At 50.3% G+C, this 18,889-nt stretch overlaps 1 protein-coding gene across 3 annotated transcripts in view; it reads right to left on the bottom strand.

Moving 5' to 3' along the window:
* The window catches only part of KMT2D (lysine methyltransferase 2D), a 2,224,302-nt gene that overhangs the window by 697,098 nt on the left and 1,508,315 nt on the right, over nt 1–18,889 (bottom strand). For all 3 annotated transcript variants that reach the window (XM_069653836.1, XM_069653837.1, XM_069653838.1), the window contains one exon: nt 8,145–13,703. In XM_069653836.1, coding sequence (XP_069509937.1) covers nt 8,145–13,703 — 5,559 coding nt within the window. The remainder of the gene's footprint in view (nt 1–8,144; nt 13,704–18,889) is intronic.

The raw sequence follows: 18,889 nt of genomic DNA, 5'->3' as shown, positions 1-18,889 counted from the left end.
CTACGTAAGACTTTCACATTCACATATAATGTGATGAGCAGTTTCCAATGTATTTATCCCACATAGTCTACAATATCTAACGTCCTTATGAATACCATTTTTTGCACCCAATATTACTAATCTGTTATAGATATTAAATTTAAACTTTAAATACTATTGGAGCATGTTACTCTGGAAATGCATACTGAGAGGCGGGTTTGCCTTCCCTGGACATCAAATGATTAAGGAATGGACCACTATTTGCTTTTTCACCCAGGTTTACTATCATCTGTTCATAATCTAGTTCACAGATTAATTTTTTAAATTTCTGCTTAATCTGAGCTATAGAGAACAGCAACCAGTCAACTTTGTAATTTTTTGTCCACTTATCATAAACCTTGTTCCACCTGTTTATGGTGACAAAATTCAGTTTAGTGGTTGAACTACCATATTGTTCCATAACCTTTATCACAAATGTTCCATTGGTAAATCGATTCAGTTTCACATATAGCATAGCCACCATTAGCTCAATACGACTATTCACACTAATCAGACCACATTCCAGCAATACATATTCATTTGAAAGGTTTTTAGGCATCCTCAACAATATCTTTAGCATTTTAGCTTCAAATGCTTTCCACTCATTCTTAAAACAGCTTCCCCATAGTTCAGCACCATACAGTAAGCAGGATACAATTTTGTATAGTGTGGCAACAGTGTTCACAGAGATGTTTTCTTGGTTACCAATAAATTTGCTTAGAGCCATGGTGGCTATCATGCATTTTCACTTTGTTTCATACCAATTAAGCTTATTATCTATAACCACGCCTAGGTATTTATATTCGTTCCCAACCTCAAGCTGTCTCGTTTCAATCATCCATCTAGTCAGGTGTTTAGAGTCAAACTTCATAATTTTTTTTTGCCAGTATTAATAACCAAATCATTCTCCTTTGCAAACTTTAGTAATTCGTCCAGTTTTACTTGAAGGTCCTTAGGTGTATAGTCAATCAAGTCAAGGTCATCAGCGTAGCCTAGCCAACCAAGCTTAGCTGTGCCAATCTTGATATCAAATGTCTGACTATAACTGGCCTCATTTATAAAGTCTGCCAGGTATAGGTTAAAAAGTATGGGCGCTAATGTGCAGCCTTGTTTGACTCTGCTTATGGTGGGTATAGCTTTTGATAATCTCCCTTCTAGATCCAGGCAAACTCGAACCGTGGTATCGGTATAAAGCAGTTGTATCATATACAATAACCCAGGCGGTATTCCCCAGTTTTTAAGCTTGGCCCATAGCTTACTCCGAGTGATGGTATCGAATGCAGCTGAAAAGTCTATAAAACCAACATATACAGACAGCCCACGTACCTTGCGTGAGTATTCTATGGCAGTTACTAAATTTACTATATTATGTGTTGTAGATGATCCTGCTCTAAAGCCAGATTGATTATCAGGCAGAACTCCGCATTTGGTAATCCATTGGTTTAAATCAATTAGCAGAATCTTGGCAAATATTTTAGCCAGGATGACTAAGATAGCCAACATCCTGTAGTTAGCAAGATCTTTACGTGGGCCTTTCTTGTATATAGGCAATATTATACTTTTTTTCCATGACTCTGGCAGCTTGTCTCCCAATCCATTTAAATACGAGTAGGACCCAAGCCCATAGTTCTGGGGCCTTTTGTAACAGTGCATTACAGGAGCTATCTGGTCCTGCTCCTCCTGATTTCGGCAATTTTCTTATTAGGTTTACCAGTGATGTTACAGTCATTGTACATTTCCATATCATAGCCACGTTCACAGTCTCATTATCTTCACTTATTAGCGTTCCCAAGGTACTTTTAACATAAATAACCCATCTACTTTCTGGCACACAGTTAACTGGGAGAGAAACTTCTTTTTTACAATGTATAATGTTCCACATTTCTTTACCATTTCTATTTTGAGGCATGTGCCAATTCCAACCATTTTTCTTCTGGTTTCTTTTTCTGGTAGTGTTTCAGCCAATACTTATACTGCCGTTTGAGTGTCTATCTTATATGTTGCATCCATAGCCCGCTCCTTTACACATTTTTGAATACCATCTCTGAGCATTTTCTTTTCCTTGTGCATCTCATTATCAAATCTCTTGTGATGTACCAGATTCCACTTTTCTCTGATGGTTCTGCGAGTTCTTTTTTCCATGACCGATGTTTTTATGTTTTCAGTCATGGAGTCGAAATCACTGAGCATTTCATTCATATTATCAAAGGGGCTGTTGTAAAATTTGCCTACAAAATTTTCCAATAGTAGTTCAGCGATCTCATTCCCTTTCTCTATATTTCGGGGATTCCATTTTATACGGTTTCCCGCCTCAGTTACCTCTATCGCCGTTCATTTGGTATTCATTGATATTTACAAGTTTATCTATAAGACAGAGATAGAGAGGCAAATGATCACTTTCCTCCATACATCCGACTGCCATATCACATATTAACATTCTTGCTTTTTTATTTACAATCATATAGTCAATAGTGGTCATGCTGTTTCCACATATGCAAGTAGGTTGTAATTCAGTGTCTCCTAAGGTGTTACCGTTCAAGATAAGTAACTGATATTTAATAGGGAAATCCATTCTTTTACTTCCTTTTTCAAGGGATCTATCTTGACTGGTTCGGACTTAGGTTCAGCATTGATTAGCATCGTCCCAGATGTCAAATAATGGTACCGAGCGGGCCGTCTTCCTCTTGGCCTCACGTTGTTGATAGAGGAAACCTTCCTTCTTCTGTTCCTCGGGGCAGAGCTGGAAGAGCTTGGATGCCCTGGCGATCATGGTGTGGAAGGAGCCAATTTTGTCAGGCGGGGAGGCCCGAGGAGGTGGTCATGGAAGGCCCATCCCATCACAACCGTCGTCATCCGTCCCCATGTCATCCCTCGGATCAGGGGAAGGAGTCGAGGGCTGCGAAGGCCGTGAAGGCTGGAAGAGCGGGGTGAATTCCTCCGCTTGCTTGGAGGGCTTCCCGACAGTCCAGGCTCCGCTGGATCATCTGTTGGGGGTAAGGGCAACCTTGTCCTTATCTCTATACACAAGGCCTGGATCGCCATCAACATTGCCCCCGAGCTGTCATGTGGCCAAGGTATCGGCTGCGATGGGCGTGACGGTTGGGGAGTGGAATCCTCCACCTCTACGGGTTCCTCGTCGGCACCACCGATGCTTTCTTCGTCCACATCGTTGGGATCCCTCCCGTGGGAACGGACCTCCTCGAACTTCTTGTTCAGGATCTTAGCGACTCCAGCCAGCTCCTCCTAGGCTGTATCGGTGATGGCCACCGGGGCTCCCCCACCTCTTTTTCCACCAGGGTTTTCACTGGGTTCTTATTGATGGGTTGAAAAGAGGATTCCCTCCACGTGGCAGGGAAACTCTGGGCCCCGAGGTCGCCTCCACTGGGATAGCCTCCACAGGCTTCGCCTGGGCAGCCACGACTCCCTCGATAGATGCCTTAGCCGGGTGAATTAGCACAACTCCCTCGATAGAGGCCTTAGCCGGGTGAATCAGGGCCTTCACGACTTTGGACGCGCTTGAGGCCTTCACCTTGGGGGGGGGGGTAGAGGGGGGAGGGAGGGTCACCGCCTCACTTCCCTCGGCTGTCTCCGTCGGGATCGACCGGGACGTCTCCCGAAGCTTACATGGATTCTCCGATTTCCTCTTCCCCGAGCCAGAGGGTTGGGCTTGTGGTTGATGGCATTGGTGAAAGTGCGCCCTGCCTCACAACCGAGGAGCCTGATCGATCGGCGCTCCCGGTGCCCGCGGACTCGCGGTGCATTGCGTTTTGTTGGGCCCCCGTCGCCGGATCGCCTTCAAAGGTCTTAGAAGACCGCTCGGACTTCTTCTCACCTACCGCTGGGCTCTTCCCTTCCAGCCAGTTGGTGAGGCGGATACGCCGATCCTTCTTAGTCCGTTCCGACATGTTCTTGCAAAATGCACAGTCCTTCTCCACGTGCGTTTTGTCTTTGTGAAGCCAGTAGAGGCATCTGGAATGCTCATCCTCCTTGAAGACATTCTGCAATACGCATCCAAGGCAGCTCCTAAAAAGCTTGGATCCGGGCATTGTGTTTCCTTTGTCCTGCACCATGTCCACGCGGCGTAGGCCTCAAAGATCTTCTGGAATCCTCCGAGAAGTGAAACTCGACGAAAACTTCGCCCTTGAGGCGTTCCGAAACGGGTCTCCGTTGATCGGAAGTAGAAACTGTGGAGCTTGAGGCTTGATTGACCAAATAAATGAGATTAAACTCTTTGAAAAAAAAAAATCGCAAAACGCAGTGAAAGCTCGAGAGCTGTAGCTCGAGGACTCCCAACACTTGAACGTGCAGTAAAAATCTGAAGATGGCTGCCGGAGGAGGGGCTTAGGTAGAGGGCAGTCATTGGCTAGGGGCAGTATGACCCAGAGACCAGTGATTGGTTATTAGGAGAAAGACAGTTCAGAAACGAAACTGATTTTTTCTTTACCAAGGATTCCCAGCCTGACGATGGGGAATATTCATGAGCATGTGAATCCATGCCAGACCCCATGCTGGAGAAGGTATGGTACGCAGCCTGCTTAGCTGGGGGGCAGTAGCCGCCTGCACCACCAAACTCTCTGGAGTGGGGTGCGTAGACAAGTAGCTGGGGTCGCGACTGGCTGGACGGTATTTTTTCGGTAGCGACTTATTCACTGCCGGGAGACTCTCCGGAGCAGTTCAAGCCGCCGCCAACCTTCTCTGTACGGCCATATGAAATGGCAGCACCGGGTCAGTGGGTGGACCCTGGTCCAATATATCTGTCAGGTCATCCTGCAGAAGATCCACAGGTGGAGCAGACCACCTCAAGTACACCGTCACCCTCGACATGAGATGCCTGTACGAAGACTCAGCGTGCATACCAAGCTCCGACCTGCCCAACTCAACCTCCGGGGAGGTGTCCAGACCACTGGAGTCATGCTGGAGTCATGCAGGGATTGACCAGACAACAGGTCATCAGGAACCTCAGGAGGTACAAGCCCCACCTCATCTGACCGTTCTTCCACCTCCGAGATGTAATCCAAAGGCTGGAATAAATCCCTGGATGAAGGTACCGAAAAAGGCTCAAACACAGGCCTCTCTGACTTACTGAGGGCCTTCCTTGGAGGTTCCACGGCCCTTAGGGGCACCTCCGGTAAAGCCTCTTCAAAAGGCGAGGCGCCGATTTTGAGGCCGGAGCCCCCAGCGTGTCCTTAGACGGCCTCGGCGCCGATGGTTTCCTCGGAGCCGGAGCCTCGAGAGAGTCCCTCGACGGACATGGCGCTGATGCCTTCTCAGAAGGCCTCACAGGCTCCAACGGTCTCGAGGGCATCGAGGACCAAGACCTGGCACGGCTATGGCGATCAACCTTGTCCGATCGGGACCTCGACGGCTCCCGATGATCGCGCCGACCGCCTAAGCCCGAAGGCGTGCGAGCGGTGGCCTTAGCACATTTCTTTGCGGCTTCTCTCAAAGGCGCGGACGGAACGGTGCCCTGCGATTCAAAAATCGCCATCATCTCCTTTTGAAATGCGTCCCATTCCGCCGGTGATGAATGCTTGTTGGGACAAGCCACCTGCCGTTTGGCGGAGTCCTCGGACGAGGAAGGCGACCGGTGACGGTGCTTCCGAGAGTGCTTAGAAGAGGCAGAGAAATGGCAGGACCCACTCCGAGAACGAGACACCCTGGACTTAGGCCGATGTGAAGAGACTCCCCTCGAATCGTCGGTCGAAAGCCCAGCGGATTTCGACTTCCGGGGGTTGGAAACCCTACCTACAGACAACTTCTTCTGCTCCCGCAAGGCCTTCGACGTCAAGGACTGGCATTCATAGCAGTCATCGGTGGCGTGGCTCTCGCCGTGGCACCAAAGGCAGATGTTGTGCGGGTCCGTCAGGGACATCTAGGAACCACAGTCCCGACACTTCTTGAAGCCCGACTGCGGGGTAAAAGACGACTAAGACATTATTCACAATTTCAAGCTAGAAGAACCGATTCAACAGGAGAAGAACCGAGGTGCGCCGAGATTCCAAAGCGAACACTTTCGCGTAAAAAACAGAACTGAGGCTACGGGCGTCATGCCTCCTACATATAACATCCGTTGACATCAACGCTCGATGGAGGCCCTCGATGTCATAAATCACCAAAGTATCAACTGAAAAGGATACAGTAACCAAAAAAGGATACAATTTGGTAGGGCTTTCCCAGATCCTATCTTCACACGACTTGATTGAAGGCAGGTCAAATTAGACCTTCCAAATAATACAACTCTCTGACTGAATAAAACAGGCAGAGAGATGGATCACTGGAAAGGGCATGGGAATTGTACAGGAAGTAAGCCTAAAATAGATAAGTATCATAAGACACTGTCCCAAATTAAATACTAAGAAACACAGAATTAGGATTAATTCAAACACTGACCTAAAGGCTAAACTGAAGAATTCCAGGACAATATCTTGAAGAGTTCCAAGAGTTGAACAAACGACAAAGGAAGGGAAGATTAGTAAGGGAGACTTATCCCGAACGGCACGAGGCTCTCGCTAGATACCGGGTTGGTGCACCACAGGTTAGCGTCCAATGTACTGTGCACATTCACTTTCCAATAGTTCATGAAATACTTCCTTTCCCACAAAGAACAAAATAAGAATCTCACCTGTTGACTGTCACAGGTACCAAAAGTTCGAAGAAGTTCAGAAAAACACGTACAGGATTGCACGCGACAGCATACACGCAGCCAAGCCAGCTGCGCCTGTAGACAGCGTCTCCGCGTGGAGATTTGGCACGCGAACAGGATTCAGGCAGCTCTGGACAGCCGCGCTTGCAGACAGCGGCCGCGTGGAGATTTGGCACGCGAACAGGATTCACGCAGCTCAGGACAGCCGCGCTTGCAGACAGCGGCCGCGTGGAGATTTGGCACGCGAACAGGATTCACGCAGCTCAGGACAGCCGCGCTTGCAGACAGCGTCCGCGTGGAAATTTGGCACGCGAACAGGATTCACGCAGCTCAGGACAGCCGCGCTTGCAGACAGCGTCCGCGTGGAGATTTGGCACGCGAATAGGATACACGCAACCCAGGAATTAGCGTGTGGAGGAAAACAAGCTCAAATTAGGCCAAAGAAGTTTGCTGACAGGAATGCGAGAACGCAGGTCCGGGTTTAGCTACAAACGCCAAAATTGACTTAATCAGAAGCAGCGAATGGAGTTTCCACGTTGCTTATGCACGCACTGCCGTGATACACGTGACGGACCTAAGTCACGTGAAAATTAACGACGTGAAAAATGCAGACGTTTTCCGGGCAATGTATCGAACAACCTCCATTTTGAGTAAAAAGGTCTACTGGTTCTGTGGGCGTAACTCATCTTGTATGGAGAAGTTGTTCCTGGTCCAGAGGTATGTCCGGCAGGCATGACACTCGAGGGACAGCGTATCAACGTCATCGATGCAGGACGCAGAAAAATTTGCCGAAGCAGCACAGCGGTGGTGATTACTGTCGTAGATGTGGAATACGTCGGAGAACACAATTCCCTCGAAAAACTCTTTTCTTTTACGGAGGAATCCCGGCCTGACGGGGAATATTAATGAGCATGTTAATCCATGACAGACCCCATGCTGGAGAGGTATATTAATTTTGATTGTTTTTAAAGTAGTAATCAACAGCATCACACTAAATATAGGGCCCATTTGGGCACATCATGCACAGCACGTGGGTGCATTCCCTCTGGCCTTATGCCGATACATACCTGATTTGAGTGCTTTTCTTGGGGACAGAGGCCCGAGTGTTCTACCAAGGACAGTACTGCAAACTTGGGAGCATGCAATAGTATGACAGGTAGTCTAAGGTTGTCCAATGATACAAAAGGATATACACCGAGCTGGCCTGTATTTCATACTGCCATAGAGGTCTGTATACACTTATAAGACAACAAACAAATGTGGTGTGGGGCCTCACGGATGACATACATGAGGTCCCAGTTGTGCTGTCTGGGAAAACACAAACCTGGTGCTCTTTCATGAGTAATATAGTCTGCTTCCATATTCCTTGTGGGCTTTATAGGGACCGAGTGGTCACACAGCAACATTACACCACAGTGCAAGATGGAGGTCATGCAGTAAAGCAAATACAAATAACAGATACCTCATATTTTCAAGTTCTTACCTCTTTGCTCACAGGGGCAGCTTGTAGCTTTTGTTCCAGAACAGAAAGTTTGCTATCTATGTGCCCATTGATCTCAGCATGCAAACCCTCCACAGAGCGCTGTGATGCCAGCTGTACATTCTTGGCCCTTAGAAGCTTCTGTAGGAGGAGGTGGCCTGCTTCCGACCGGCATCCAGGGAGAAGCTGCTTTGCAGCCAGACTCAGACCTACAGGGTCACCGTTTGATTCTCGTTTTACAGCTTGGTTGGCTTCCATGCATGGAACTTCATCTTTTGGTTCTTGCTTGATATTCAGCCGAATCACCTGAAACTGATCTATTGCACTGCAATCCAGTCTTTCTGAAGATGGCATCTGCTCTTTAACAGATATAGACTCCAGAGTTTCTGTTCTTCCATTCAGTTGAGTTAGAGAGCTACTCATGACTGGCAATTTTTCAAGCAGTTTTGGGGTCGCAGCTCCTGATGAGATGCCATGGTTTCTCTCTGGCGTGGGAGATGCTGGTTTTGATGGCATTTGAGGGGCGTGGGGATCAGCTGGGGGGCCGTTGCTTAAAAAACATCCTATAGTTTGTTTCTGGACAGCTTTGGGCGAAGGAGGGGAACTTGGAGGAGCTGGAGGGGAAATGGGAGGGCCTGGACTAGAACACTTCAATATATCAGGATAGACCAGGGACTGCTCTTCCAAGGTACTACTCTGGTCAGAGTTATTAGGAGTGGAGATAGACGATGACTCTTTATTTAAATCTGTAAAGTGACCCTTTGTCCATTGGGTGCTTTCTTGTAGACTATGGCATTGCCTTTGTACTTGTAGATGCTCTGTATGATGCAGCTGGGATGGGTTGGTCTGCTGTTGCTTCAGTAACTGGGTTTGTGACTGATCGGCCCGCTGATCCGATACCAATGCTTGGAAATGATGAACATGTGATGCATGCTGTGGTGATTTTAACATCTGTTGAGGGGACGGCACCTGTTTAAGGTGCTGAGTGCGCTGTGCCATTTGGAGTTGCTGCTGTAACTGTTTCTGACGCAAATGAAGCTGCTGTTGCTGCAACCTCTGCTGAAATTCTTGCTGATTTTGCAATTGAAGCTGCTGGTGCATAACCTGTTGCATGTGTTGTGGCTGTTGTAATGCTTGCTGTTCTGGTTGCTGCTGTGACAACTTTTGCTCCAACAGCTGTTGCGACTCCTGTTGCTGTGGTTGCATTAGCTGATGCTGTTGCGACAACTGACGCGATAGATGTTTTGGCTGCTGCTGCTGCGTCTCCTGATGTGACAATTGTTCATGCTGTTGCGCAATGTTCTGCTGTGCAAATTGCAGCTGTTTTGGCAGCTGTTGAGACATTTGCTGCTGCTGCGATATCTGTTGGGCTACTTGCTGCTCAGATGTCTGCTGCTGTTGTGATATTTGCTGAGTGAATTCCTGTTGTGACAATTGCTGCTGTGATAATGGATTGGATATTTGCTGAGGAAACTGCTGTTGCTGAGAAAGGGGCACTTGCTGCTGTATTGGCATGTGCTGATGAGATGACTGTTGGGACAATTGCTGAGAAAGCGGCTGTGTTTGCGATTGTTTCGAAAGCTCCTGTTTTAGGTGTTGGGATAGCTGATTAAGCTGTGGGTGGGATTGATGCGATTGCTGCTGTTGCAATACCTGCAGCTGTTGGGATAGTTGCTGAGGTGGCGATGTTTGCATTTGTAACTGCTGTTGGGGTAGTTGCTGCACCAACTGCTTTTGGGAGAGCTGCTGTTGAGTGAGCTGTTGGGATAATTGTTCTGATAGCTGTTGCTGAGATAGCTGTTGCAGTGGTCGCTGTGGTGTTAGTTGCTGCGGCAGCTGCTGCACTAATTGCTGCTGAGATAACTGTTGTGATAGATTGTGCTGTTGGGAGATCTGCTGGGATTGCTCCAAATGAGATAGCTTCTGATGTTGAGATGGTTGCTGGGATAGCTGCTGTTGAGATTGCTGCAATAGAGGCTGTTGAGATTGCTGCTGTTGAGAGAGGGGCTGGTGCTGTATGGCCAGCTGTGGCCCCTGCGACTGTTGGGCCAGCTTCTGGTGCTCTCGGGCAAGCTGCTGCGACTGTTGGGCCAGCAGCTGGTGCTCTCGGGCAAGCTGCTGCTGCTGTTGGGCCGGCTGCTGAGGCTGGGCCTGCTGCCGCTGCTGTTGGGCCAGCTGCTTTTGGGCCAGCTGCTGATGCTGTTGGGCCAGCTGCTGCTGTTGGGCCAGCTGCTGATGCTGTTGGGCCAGCTGCTGCTGCTGGGCCTGGGCCTGTGCCTGCTGGGCCTGCGCCTGCTGCTGTTGGACCTGCTGCTGTTGGGCCTGCTGCTGTTGGGCCTGCTGCTGTTGGGCCTGCTGCTGTTGGGCCTGCTGCTGTTGGGCCTGCTGCTGCTGCTGTTGGACCTGCTGCTGCTGTTGGGCCTGCTGATGGGCCAGCTGATGCTGATGCTGCTGTTGGGCCAGCTGATGCTGCTGGGCCAGCTGCTGCTGTTGGGCCTGCTGCTGCTGCTCCGCCTGCTGCTGCTGCTGTTGGGCCGCCTGCTGCTGCTGCTGTTGGGCCGCCTGCTGCTGCTGCTGTTGGGCCAGCTGCTGCTGCTGCTGTTGGGCCAGCTGCTGCTGCTGCTGTTGGGCCAGCTGCTGCTGCTGCTGTTGGGCCAGCTGCTGCTGCTGCTGTTGGGCCAGCTGCTGCTGCTGCTGTTGGGCCAGCTGCTGCTGCTGCTGGGCCAGCTGCTGCTGCTGGGCCAGCTGCTGCTGCTGCTGTTGGGCCAGCTGCTGCTGCTGTTGGGCCAGCTGCTGCTGCTGCTGCTGTTGGGCCAGCTGCTGCTGTTGGGCCAGCTGCTGCTGTTGCTGTTGGGCCAGCTGCTGCTGTTGCTGCTGCTGTTGGGCCAGCTGCTGCTGTTGCTGCTGCTGTTGGGCCAGCTGCTGCTGTTGCTGCTGCTGTTGGGCCAGCTGCTGCTGCTGCTGGGCCTGCTGCTGCTGTTGCTGCTGCTGGGCCTGCTGCTGCTGTTGGGCCTGCTGCTGCTGTTGGGCCTGCTGCTGCTGCTGTTGGGCCAGCTGCTGCTGCGGTGTTTGTGACAACTGTGGGCGTTGAGATAGCTGGGGCTGCTGCTGTTGAGGGAGCTGCTGTGACAGTAACTGTTGAGATATGTGCTGCTGTTTTGAAAGCTGTGACTGCTGCATCATCTGCTGCGGTTGTGGCTGTTGCACTAAATTGATGGTTGTCGCACCAGGCAGAGTTTGAACAGGTATAGCTCCATGCGGAGTTGTGAATCTTAAAACTCCCTGAGATCTGAATGTATTCTGTGCTAGCTCAGTGGGGGACTGTGATGTAGAAAGTGGCATTTCAGAAAAGGGCCTCTGCTGGTTTGTTGACTGATGTTCTGCAGCAAATCCATGCTGCTCAACAGGGGTAGCAGGACCTAAAGTCTGAACATTGACAACAGTTGCTGGTGGTAACTGTTGACATCCCAGCGGTCCCTGCAATGCAGAAGGGTGTTGCACTGGGGCAGGTGATCCTTGTTCTAAAGCAGTCACTGTCTGTCCCTGTAGTTGGCCTGCAGCTCTCAGAGCCTGGCTCTGCTGCAACAGGCTCTGTTGGTGGCGCTGCACCAGGAGGGCATGCAGTTGCTGCTGCTGCTGAGGGGTGAGGTTTCTTAATTGAGGGTTTTTGGCTATTACCCCTTGCAACTGTGCTCGGATATGCCCCAACATCTGTGATGTTTGCTGTCCCAACATGCCCTGGGCCTGTTGCACCATCATACCTTGTTGATGCCCTATAAGCTTGGGTTTAGGTTGCCCCATTGCATTTTGTATTAATTGTGGTGGATGGCCGGGAATGGTTTGGAGTGGAACCATGATTCCCTTTCCTTGCTGCTCCACACCCGGAGGTTGCATTTGTCCTGGTCCTGAAAGACACTGCTGCTGAATGATCATGTTTTGCTGCTGACCGGAAGGTACCTGCTGACCTCCAGCAAGTCTTGGCTGTTGTAGAAAATGAGAGATGTGTGGCCCCTCCTGGTGCTGCACTGATCCTGGGGGTTGGTCAGACCTTGTGCCCACCATCCTCTGGTGGAGGGAGCCATTGTTCTGTGTTCCTTGAGAGTTAGCAAGGACCATTTTCTGCAAGGCAACGCTGTCCTGTATTCTCAAAGGCTGTGGAAGGTGCAGTGTAGGTTCCATCATATTCTGCTGGGCAGACTGCAGCTGGTCTCCTGTTGCACCATGAGGAAGGACTAGCTCCAACTCTTCAGGATTCACAAGGTTGGATGTGGTTTGGTTCTGCCCAGACTCTGCCTGCAATACAACCAACTGAGGGCTTTCAGACTCTCGAATGGCCTGAGAGGATACTCCAGTGCATGTTGGTGCAGCCACTTGCTGTGGATTCTGCACTTCTGTGGCATCCTTGGAGAGGATGCCAGCTTCTGCTTCAAGTGGATCCTTGCTCTGAATGTTTGGGGTCACGGGCACAACATGGCCAAGATGCAATACAGGCGGTTGACTCTTAACTGCATGCTCAAGAAAGTGTTGCGACTTGTCTTGGTTCTGTCGATGTCCCAAGACTCCTTGATGAATAGGTTGTGTCTGTCCCATTAGAGTAGGATGAGGGGAAGCAGAGTTTTGGTGGGCAAGCAGAGTTTGTGGCTGGGCTATCACTCCCACATGGTGCTGTGATCCCGATACAATCTGCCCACTGAACCTTTGTTGGTTTATCGAACTCCTAAAGCCCTGATGCTGAAAAGGAGTCAATCCTGCAAGCCCTTGCTGCTGCGATAACAGCAATCTGTTTCCAACAAGGCCTTGCTGCTGCGGCAATCCCATAACTCTCTGCTGCTGAGCCAAATAAATCTGCCTCTGTGGAGTATGGTGACTTATAACACCTTGGTGTGAGAGGACAGCGGCTTGGGAGGTGTCAGTTGGTCCCTGCTGTGGAGATATCGGCTGGGCCATGACACCCTGCTTGCTGGAAGCCATCTGTTGTGTCTGTGGAGAACCAAGAGGAGACTGCTGTTGTGGCCCCACTGTGGTTGAAGGACTCTGCTGCGGACACAAAGGTCCTTGCTGCATGGAGGTCTGCCCTAAAATACCCTGCTTCTGTAGCTTTTGAGCCAGCTGAATCCTCTGCTGTTGGAGCTGAAGCTGTCTCTCCTGCAGCAATCGATTATCACCGGTAAGCCCTCTCTGAGGCGGTGAACCTGGGAAAAAGCCTCCAGAAACTGTGGTACTAACAGCTTGTGTTGTGCCAGGCTGCACAACTGTGGCGTTCATAAAGGGGACTCCCTGATTGACTTGTCCAGACACCCCAGTTTGGTGCACCCTTACACTTCCAGCCTGTGCCGCTTGTGCTGCAACCACAGTACTTGCTTGTTGTGCCATCTGTTGTGGCAGTGCCTGTGCAGGTAGTATTTGTCCTTGAACCTTAGCAACAAGTCTGGGACTCCGGGATGGACTCAGAGCCACCATTGCTGTAGGCGTTTGCTGTGGTTCTCTGTGTTGCTGGTGCTGCTGCTGTTTGTTACGATATTCCGCCATCAAGTTGGTGTGCTCCTTTTGCTGCTTACGCACCTAAACGTAAACAAAGCAAAAATCAGCAAGTACGTACACAGTCATCCTCATATTACAGACATCTATTACGTACAATCATTCTCATTAAACACATCTACTCTACATGGAAATTATTGGTATAGAGTCAAGGGACCTAAAACATTTTCCTACCACGGTCAGTGATTACCTGGTACTTTGCTCCTAAACCCAAGCATCACTGAAGTATCCCTTGCGTTGGGACCTTAACACCTGTACTGAAGTTGTAGATAGATAGCCAGTTTTAATGGAAGTCTGCCCTGTGTAGGTGGAGGAGACTTTAGGAGGACCCCATAGTGTTAGGTATGTTTTTCTAAAGTCCAAATCGTGTGGGACTTCACAAGACTCATCTCTTGGTATTAGGGACCCAACTCTTAATAGTGGCCTGTACTACAGAAGTCGGTAGAGTGGCTGAGTAGCCAGGCTTATCTTAGGAGGGAGTTATGTGAGCTGTAGAGCAGTATAAATAAATCAGTACATACACAGACCCAGGAAAACAAATAAATATATGTAGCTGCGTCACAAATATTCCAAATAGGAACTCCCCATTGTAGGGCTGTGGAAGCAGCCACATCCCTAGTGGAATAAGCTTGCAACCCTTCTGGAGGGTCCCTGCCCACCAATCCGTAATGGTGAGGATAATCCACCTGGACAAGGCCTGTTTGGTAACAGCCTGGCTCAATCGGTGTCAAGTATACCTCACAAAGAGTTGCTCGTCCACTCTGACCCTGGACATCCTAGAAATATAAAAGCTCAGAGCTCTCCTAGGGTCCAACCTAGGGAGTTGCTCCTCTTCCTTACCAGGATGAGGAGGATAGAAAGCAGGAAGAACCACTTTCTGGCTTAAATGAAATTCAGACACTACCCTAGGTAGAAAAGACGGACATACCCTCAGTACAACCCTATCCTTGCAGAACACAGTAAAGGGAGGCTTATATGAAAGTGCCTGCAATTCACTGACTCTGCTATCGGAAGTAACCGCAACCAAGAACACAGTCCTGAATGACAATAGTCTCAGGACAAGAGTGCAAAGGTTCAAATGGAGCACCCATCAGGAATTTCAAGACCAAATTCAGATCCCAAACCGGCACCTGGCACGGGGACGGCAGGAACACATTAGTGAGCCCTTTAAGAAATTTGGAAAATCAAAGGAATCTTAAAATAAGAACATTCTTCAGAAGAGCGCTTGAAGATAGACAAGACAGCGCTGCCAGGTAACCTTTAATGGTACATACTTGAAGGCCCCTGTAGGCCAAAGAAAGCAAGTAAGAGAACCACGGGAATGGAACACTGAAAAGGATTAGCATTTTGTCGCCTGCACCGGTTGCAAAACATACAGCAACGGTAGTGATTTGGTTGCCGGCTGCCTGGCTGAAAGCAACACCTCCATCACGTCATACGGGAGGTCTCAATCCTTATACCTCAACCTTTCAGATACCAAGCGTGAAGATTGAGACTCTTGACCTCTGGATGGAGAGCAGATCCTCTCGGTAGGGAAGACGGCGTGGAGGGCAGATGGACATTTCTAGAAGGTCCGGGTACCATGCTCTCCTGGTCCAATCAGGAGCAATGAGGATCATGTGGGTTCCGAACCTCTCAACCTCCTTAACACTTGAGGAATGACGGGGACCGGAGGAAACGCGCACAGAAGTTGGAATGACCAATCTACTACGAATGCGTCACCCAAGGCTCCTCTCAGAGGAAATTCCCCCTTGAGCAGAATCTCTCGCACTTCCGGTTGGTACTGGTCGCAAATAGAGCCACTTGTGGGGTTCCCCAAAGGTCAAAGATCTCCAGAAGGACTTCCTGAGCCAACTCCCACTTGTGAGTGATCGTGCTCTGCCTGCTCAGAGCGTCCGCCTCCACATTCTGCTCTCCAGCCAGATGAACTGCTGAGAGTGAAATTCCCTGCTGAATATCCCAGAACCAGAGCTGCATCGCGTCTCTGCACAATGGGAGTGACCTCTACCCCCCCCTTTTTTGTTGAGGTAATGCATGGCCACTGTTGTCCGTCATGATCAGGACACACTTCCCCCACACAGACGGCAGAAAAGCCTTCAGGGCCAGCCTGATGGCTCTCAACTCCAACAGGTTGATGTGGAGTTTGGACTCCGACGGAGACCAATGACCGCTGGTGGTCAAATCCTCGGCATGAGCTCCCCATCCTGTGAGGGAAGTATGTCAACTAGTGTCACCTCCGGCCACAGCTGCCAAAACGGCTCCCCCTTCAACAGGTTTCCCACATTGGCCCACCACAGAAGATCCTGTGAGACCGAGAGTGGAATCTGAAATGGATCCGACATCTTGCCTGAGAACTGCGACCACTGCATCTTGAGGACCCATTGCAGGGATCTCATTCTCTGGCACCAGAAAAATGTAGGATGCCATGAGGCCAAGCATCCTTAAGAATTCAAAAGCCGTGAGACCTGGGCATGTTGAAAATTGTCCACCATCTGCACAATGTGATGAGCCCTCACCTTGGGAGGCGAGCACTTCACCAAGGCCATGTCCAACACAGCCCCGATGTACTGGAGCTGTTGGAAAGGTGTCAGATGCGACTTCTTGAAATTGAGGGAGAAGCCCAGCTTGTGGAGGGAGCGGCAGGTGAGACAGATGATCCCTCGCTTGCTCGGGAGAATGCGCACGTATCAGCCAGTCGTCCAGGTAGGGGTAGACGTGAATCCACCCTCGCCTGAGATACGCTGCCACCACCACCATTAGCTTGGTGAAGACCCTCAGGGCGGAGGTTAATCTGAATGGCAGGACCCAAAACTGAAAGTGCGAGTCGCCAGCCGCAGACCTCAGGTACTCTGTGCTTTGGATGAATCGGCACATGAAAGTAAGCATCCTGTAGGTCCAGAGACACCAACCAATCCTGAAGTCGAAGGGCCCGGAGGACTTCAGAAAGAGTGACCATCTTGAACTGGTCCTTCCTGAGAAGTTGGTTCAACCAACGCAATTCCAGGATGGGTCTCAATCCCCCAATCTTTCTTTGGAATCAAAAAGTATGGGGAATACCATCCCTTGTTCCTCTCCGCTACAGGAACCAGTTCTATAGCGCCTTTCTCCAGCAGGGCCAAGATTTCCTGCACAAGGAGCAGATCTGAAAGTTTCAAAGAGATTCCCCGGTGGATTGTCGTGAGGCCGCTTTAGGAAGGGAAGGCAGTAGCCGTGGGCTACTGTTTCCAGAACACTCACATCCGAAGTAATAGCTCGCCATTCTTCGAGATGCTGAGACAGTCTGCCCCCAACCGGAGAACAATGGAACATGGCCTCATGACTGTTTTGGAGCAGCTGCGGCAGTGCCTGAAGGCAAAGAGGCAGCTGCTTGAGTGGCTTTGGCACCCCCATTACCCCGACCACCACGGGTACTTACGCCGACAACTTTGACTGGCAGCTTCTCTCGGACTACAAAAGGAGGAGTAGTAACGAAAAGAACCTCCCTTCCATTGCTGTCCTCTAGGACGAAAAGGCAGAGGTTGACGCACAGCTGCGCTCAAAGATTTAGCCACACCTTTTGAGGTCTGCAACCTCTCAAGGGTCTGGTCAGCCTTGTTGCCAAACAAATGCACGCCATGAAAGTGCATGTTCAAAAGATGGACTTGCACATCTGGAGCAAAATCCGACTTCCGCAATCACGCAAACCTGTGTATAACGGTGCTCATAGCCATGGATCGGCTAACCCAGTCGGCTGTGTCCAAACCTGACTGAAGGTATTCACACATGGCATCCTTGCCATCCTGCATGAGAGCAAGGAACCAATTTCTTTTTTTCCCCTTCGGGTATATGCTCAGCCGCTAGAGAAACAATTCCACAGAGTGTGTGAAAATCTTGCTAAGGCACAAGTGGAGATGGCTGACTTCAGCACCATACTCCCTGCAGAAAACACCTTGCGTGCCCAACGATCGAAGCGTTTGTCATCCCTATCTGGAGGGATGGTAGGGTACGCTGCCTGCCTTGAGGTGGCCGTAGCCGCCTGAACCACCAAACTCTCGGGAGTGGGGTCAGAGGAAAGGTAGCTGGGGTCGCTACCGGAACGGCTGTATTTTTTGTTAATGATTTGTTAACTGCCGGAAGAGATTCCGGTGTCTACCAATCAGCCGCCACCCTTTTCTGCAATGTCAAATGAAAAGGTAACACCGGGTCAGAGGACGGACCTTGATCCAAAATGTCCGTTAAGTCATCCTGAACAAAAGCTTCTGGAGGACTAGACCAACCAAGATACTCAGTGACCCTAGCCATCAGTCTCATGTAGGACGACTCATCATGAGCCCCAGGCTCAGGTCTGCCAAAGTCCACCTCAGGAGAAATGTCCAAGCCACTAGCATCATTAAGAGATTGCCGTAACTCTTCCAGTTGACTGTCCCCGGAAAGGAAAGGAGCCACATCAGGCTCAACAGGGTCAAATTCTAAATCTGACCTCTCCTCATCCTCATCCATATTGATGTCATCCAGAGGGAGAAAAACCTCCTGCTTTGGGACAGAAGAGGGTCTGGAATCCTTAACAGGCCTCACAGACTTGGAAGTAGCCTTCTATGGAGGATCCACAGTACCAGGGACCTCCATTGGCAAGTTCCGGCCAAAAGGCCCCGAAGGTGTCGAGGGCGCTGGCGGCTTTGGTGTTGAGGTAGCTGATGGCTTCAGAGTCAATAACTGTGCCGACGGCGCCGAGGGCTGGTGGGAAGGCAAAGCTTCGACTTCTGTATCCGACGGACACAACGCCAACCTCGAGCCCTTGCCAGATTTCTGAGGTCTCGCCAGGAACGAGGACCGAGATCTGGAAGCACGTCTCATGCGATCAGCCCGAACCTTGTCCGAACAAGACCTCAAAGGTTCCCGATGAGAATAGTGCAGAGGACCCGAGCCCGAAGGCGCACAAGCCACGGAGCGAGACCGTTCCTTGCCGGCTTCTCCCGAAGGCGCAGACGGAACTGTGCTCTGGGATTGGAAAATTGCCATCATCTGCTCCCTGAAGGCTGCCGATTCCTCCAGAGTCGAGGACTTAGTAGGAAAAGCCACTTTCCTCGCTGCGCCATCCTACGAGGACGACGGGGAAGGTGACTGGTGTTACGCTCACCTGATCACTGCGGAGGCCTTGGGCCACGGTCACAGCCCTCCCAGGGATGAAACTCCTCTTGTCTGTTCCTCCCTCTGCGTCTGTGCAGGGAACT

Source organism: Ambystoma mexicanum, chromosome 3q (genome assembly GCF_040938575.1).
Source record: "Ambystoma mexicanum isolate Mex_15411 chromosome 3q, UKY_AmexF1_1, whole genome shotgun sequence".
NCBI lineage: Eukaryota > Metazoa > Chordata > Amphibia > Caudata > Ambystomatidae > Ambystoma > Ambystoma mexicanum.
The sequence above is the reverse complement of the archived record's forward strand: the minus strand, read 5'-3'. Positions and strand labels throughout refer to the sequence as shown.